The following is a 5362-nucleotide window of genomic DNA, read 5'->3' as shown; positions in this document are numbered from 1 at the left end:
AAGAACTCTGGATAATTCTGAATGAAGCAGTGTAATAACGAATTATGACTTCGCATTTGAAAACACCATGCACATTGTTGCACCTACCATAAATTCAAAATTCTAACTGAAATAGATTGCATGCGCCGCTAACTTAAAGAGGGTTTTCCTTAGGATTTCTAAAATTTCCCCTAATTTTTCAGAACTTAGAAAATGTTGTCTTCGGATTAAACAGAAGCTTCTCACAGTTTTCAGATATCTAGAAATAAATGACAACTGAGCTCAAACAGATGCATCAATGCTAGTACCCTTGTTTTTTTACAGTAGTACTAGGATATCATCACTTCTGAAAATATAAATAGCAGGATAAATAACCAGATCTGGTGAGTTTAAAGTTTAAACTCAAAGAGGTCAAGGAGCAAGCATGGCCACCAGTTCGTCCATAACACCTGGGCAACTGCTCCTCAGGTGGTCGTATCCATCAGATGCCATGACTGCCTTCAGGTTACCTGGAGACGTCAGGAACTTGAAGCATGCCTCCTTGAGAGCAACACGACCATGCTGCTCAGCCAGTGCCAGCGTCGTCGCTGCCGTGCTCTTGCAGATGTGATCGCACAGCTTTCCCTCGCAGATCAGCTTCAGCCTTTCCATGCTATACCTGTCCGCCGCTACCAGCAAATGCTGGGCAGTCGCTGCCCCATCGCCCTCGTCCATCACGGGCAGCGAGTCGGTGTAGATGAAGTGGAGCAAAGCCTTGAATACCTTGGGTTCCATATCGTCGATTCGTATGTGAGTTGCGGTCTTCTCCTTCATGGTACCAAGCAGCTCCGCCTTGAAGACCGACGACCGAGCTGCGAGTATGCACCTGTGTGCAGCGAATGTCTCCGCACCGACCTCAAAATTGACATCGGCCGCCTCACCGGCCAAGAGCAGCTGTCCAAAATGCTGGTGCATGTCAGATGGTGGCACCGGCACCACCACAGGCGGCCGGATTGGCTCGGTGAAGATCTCCTTTAACACGGTGACATCGCACCTGATGCTGAAAACATCATCCTTGAGGTGAAGGGATTCCTCCAAGTCATATTTTTTGATGAATTGAGCGAAGCCCCATGCAGCTTCTTTGGTGGAGAAGGTGTGTATCAGGCTGCTGAAACTGTACTGCGGCACTGGTTGCCTATCTTGGCCAAGCAAACTTATCTTGAACTTCGCTTTGACTTCGGTATCATCACTTCGGTCAGAGAACAGAAAAACGGATATCCGATCGGTGTCGTTTGAGGCAACACCGTCAGGGTAGTACTGCACACACCATCGATGGCCTCCGATGGTGAAAGTATCGGAGTTGATGCGTTTGCCGTTGCCAAGCCCCTTGGTGCGGGAGTAGCCGTCTATCTTGAGGACATGCGACCCGGACACGGCTGGAGCGATGATGGCCGACGCGGTCAGCGACGGCCCGTCGTTGTTGCCCACGGGAGACGGAGAAGAGGTGGGCATTGGCGAAGCCGTGAAGGCGAGAGGAACAACCGAACTGGTTAAGATACGCCAAGATTACAATCAAAACGAACTGGCAATAAATCTGAATCTGCGTGCTGGGCCGCGGGTGATCTCCTTCCTCTTATCCTGGTCGCATTGTGATTCGTAGCATGGACGAATCGTGTATGGCTAACCCTCAGTTGGAGCGAGAGGTGGCGGAACGACGAGTTGGGCGATGTGGCCGCGCGGGCGAAGGGGCTGCCCGAAGAAGCGGCGACGGCGGCGGCAGCTCGTGGCGGAAGGTGGAGGAGCTTGGCGACGCGGGAGGAAGAAGGCGGGGAAGCTGGTCGAGTGGACGGCGGCTAGGGATTTGGGGATGGTTGTCTGTCACTGGGAGGGAAGACGAGATTGGGGATTCTTCTTTTTTTTTTTTCCTTCTCTTCCTCTTTCGTTCAGGCACAGGTACAAAAGAGAACGCGCCCAAAGTTTTCACCTTCGCAGTTCGCACGCCCGCTCGAGCCAACTACTCCCTCAGTTCCCAAATATAAGTTTTTTAGGAATCTAAATATAAGTTTTGGTTACAGTGAGGAAACAACTCTTAAAAAACAGTTAGACGCTCCTTTGGTCGCTCCCGCGGGCGGCCTAGGAGCGAACCCAGCCCCCGTCCATCCTCCTCGCCGCCGCCGGAGGGCGTCGCCGGGCAAAGCCCGGGCGGCGGCGAGGCCCTTCCCTCCTCTCGCTCGGGTTTGGGTGGCGTGGGCCGCTCGATTCAGCAGGGGTTCATGCTCTGGCGAGAGCGCTCGTGCTCGAGGCGTCGCGGCGCGTGCGAAGGGGGTCGCGGTGGCTTGGTCGGCACGGAGGTGTGGGTGCGCGACGCTGGCAAGTGGAGGTCCGAGGCGAGGCCCGTGCGGCGGATCTGGCTGCCCCGACGACAGCTTTGGGCGTCGTTGGGGCGTGGTGATCGGGGCGCCGCAGTGGTGCGGCTGCGCAGGGCCGGCGAGTGGAGGTCTGTAGAGCAGCGGATGTAAGGGGCGGATGGGGGTGGATCTGGCGCGACCAAATGCATCAAGGGGCATGGCGCGCGGGGGGACGGGCTCGCGGCGACCGCGAGCAGCGTGGCCGCGCGGTCTCGGCAGGGACGTGGCGCGTGCGGCTGTCGGTGGCTGCACGCGGTGAAGATGTGGTGCTGCTAGAGGTTGCGCGGATGTGGTGCTACAGGGGCTGAGGCTGGACGCCGGGGCGGCGGCCCCGGAGCTTGGGTGTTGTTCCTGCTGGGCGACGCGGTGATGTTGGCTGCGGACCGAAGCGCGACGGGTCGTGGGGCTTGGCGCTCAGATCTGAAGTCAGCGTGGGTGCTCAGGCTCTGGCCTGGGCGACCGACGAGGCATCCCATCCTGCCGCGGCGATGGGGATGCAAGATTTGGCTGCCGGGGTGGCTGATGCATGGAGGTGCGGCGAGGGTAGGTCCAAAGGTGGGCTGGCGGATTGGCTGTCGACCAGAGGATTTCGAGGGGTGAAAACCCGTTTCTGGCCATGGCTGGAGCCTGTGACGGCAGCATCTGTGAACGTCGTGACCTTCCTAAAAGCGTCGACGGGATGCTCTCTTTTCCTCTGCGAGGGATAACTCCGGGGGAAACTCCAGACCCGAGGGTCGGTCGTTGGCGGCGTGTTGACGTCGTTCACCTCTTGAGGGCATCGATTTTGGAGGTTAATCCAGTCAGAGGGACCAGTGAGTGTGTTGGGAGGTTGGGTGGTGGAAGGCGTTGATGTGGCGTCGAGGCTTCTGTGGCAACGATGATGGGGCGAGTGAAGTCGGAGGCGTTGCGGTGGTTGCGGTAGTCGGCTCTTCTCCGACGTGTCTGTGAGAGTACCTCAGTTTGTTTGTTGCGGTGAAGTCAGAGCTGCGGTGGCGGGGCCCTGTGGCAATGATGACAGGCAGCAGGTGGCCCGTTCGGTGGTTTTCCACGGTGCCAGCCTGGCATGGTTCTTCTTTGGATCTCTCCTTCAGAGTAGGAGCTGCGTCGCTCTCGACGCGGGAGGCTAAGTTCTGGCATGGTCTATATGTGCCGCTCAGCGGTTTGTGACGATTTTCGCCCGGTTCTTCGTTAATTAACTGGGCAATTCTCTTCTGCTTAATTAATGGATGAGGTAAATCTTTTGCCTCCATTTCAAAAAATATAAGTTTTTTGGAGATTCCAACAAGTGACAGGCCAATTAACGACGAACCTCGCTCCGCTCGCTCGCCAGAAGTTAGCCTTTCTCTTTATACTTGAATTTGAAGCATAACATAACAATACATATTAATCTGCTTTAAAGAGAAAACATGTAGTACTATTTTATTAAAAGGAAACAATAAGGTTAAACACGAAAACACATGTAATCCATTTCTTCTCCCAAGCAGTAGTAATGATTATATTGCCATACATCATTCATTCCACCAACTACTTGATGGACCAAAAATAATTAAAATGGAGGACATGCACGAAGACCTTCATGTCATTTTGATTTAATCTAGATGCTAAATTAGCTGTAACTAATATACTTATAAGCTTTGTTGTTATTGGTCGCGATATTTTATGGTTTCACCTTTAGTCTACCCCAACTTCTTTGGACTAAAGGCTTTGTTGTTGTTGTAATACACTTATAAGCTCTTTCTAGCATTTTTTTTCATTTTTTAACTTTCGTTTATACTTTCAAATATTCTAAATAAATATATTACAAACACTATTCTTAAAACATTTACGAAATGCTAATCAAGCATTTAAAAAAATGTTAATTGTGTATAGAGAAAATGTTTCTCATGTATACGGAAAATGTATACAAAAAATAAACAAATTGTGTGAAAAAGTTGATCATGTATTTTTAAAAAGTTAAATCCACGCATTTAAAAACATGTTTAACAAGTATTTTAAAAATGTGAAATTTGTATAGAAAAATTATTGACCATGTATCAAAAAAAGTTTAACAAGTATTTGAAAAATGTTAAATTTGTGTATAAAAAATGTTGATCATGTATCAAAAAATGTTAATTTGTACTCCCTCCGTAAAGAAATATAAGAGCGTTTGGATCACTAAAGTAGTGATCTAAGCGCTCTTATATTTATCTACTGAGGGAGTATTTAGAAAATGTTAATCAAGTTTTGATTTTTTTTCAAATGTGTAATATAAAAATTATTGACCATCTATTAAGAAAATTTAGATTTGGTATTTGAAAAATGTTATTCAGGCGTTTGATTTTCTAAAAATATTTATAGAAGAAATGTTGGCCAAGTACTAAAAAAAATTTAGATCTTGTGTTTACAAAATGTTACTTAAGCATTCGAAAAAATGCTAAATGTGTATAGAAAAATGTTGACCATGTATTAAAAAATGGATATGGTATTTGAAAAATGTTGCTCAAACATTTAAAAAATGTTAAATGTGTATAGGAAAAAATGTTGATCATGTATTAAAAATGTAGATATGTTATTTGAACAATGTCACTCCAGCATTGAAAAATGTTAAATGTTTATAGAAAAAATGTTGACCATGTATTCAATAAATGTTAATCTTGTATTTGACAAATATTAGAAAAATGTATTAGATATATACCGAATATTAGGGCTGGGCGTTCGGTTGATATGGTTTGTACGGTTCAGTTTATTCGGTTTTTTATAATTTTGATTTTGGAGAAAGGCAACTGAAATAATCACACAAACTAGCCACCAAAACTTATTAATCAAAATAAATCGGTTTGGTTTTATTCGTTTAACCAAAAAAACGAAGTACATGTACCCATCAGTCTGAGAGACCTGACTCATGAACAACGATTTACATTGTACATAATGTATACAATAATCACAAGAGCTAGTCGTAAGGATACACTAGCTCATGACAGCCGTTTATGCAAAACAATAGTAAACTATTTCTAGTA

General features: G+C 47.3%; 1 protein-coding gene across 1 annotated transcript; it reads right to left on the bottom strand.

The window, feature by feature from the left end:
* Positions 1 to 256: 256 nt before the first annotated feature.
* On the bottom strand, positions 257 to 1943 carry LOC119341421 (BTB/POZ and MATH domain-containing protein 2-like). Its single transcript, XM_037613295.1, has one exon. It carries the CDS (start codon positions 1468 to 1470, stop codon positions 391 to 393), a length of 1080 nt encoding a protein of 359 aa, XP_037469192.1. The 5' UTR covers positions 1471 to 1943; the 3' UTR covers positions 257 to 390.
* Positions 1944 to 5362: the final 3419 nt, after the last annotated feature.

This window comes from Triticum dicoccoides, chromosome 7B (genome assembly GCF_002162155.2).
Source record: "Triticum dicoccoides isolate Atlit2015 ecotype Zavitan chromosome 7B, WEW_v2.0, whole genome shotgun sequence".
Lineage (NCBI taxonomy): Eukaryota > Viridiplantae > Streptophyta > Magnoliopsida > Poales > Poaceae > Triticum > Triticum dicoccoides.
The sequence above is the reverse complement of the archived record's forward strand: the minus strand, read 5'-3'. Positions and strand labels throughout refer to the sequence as shown.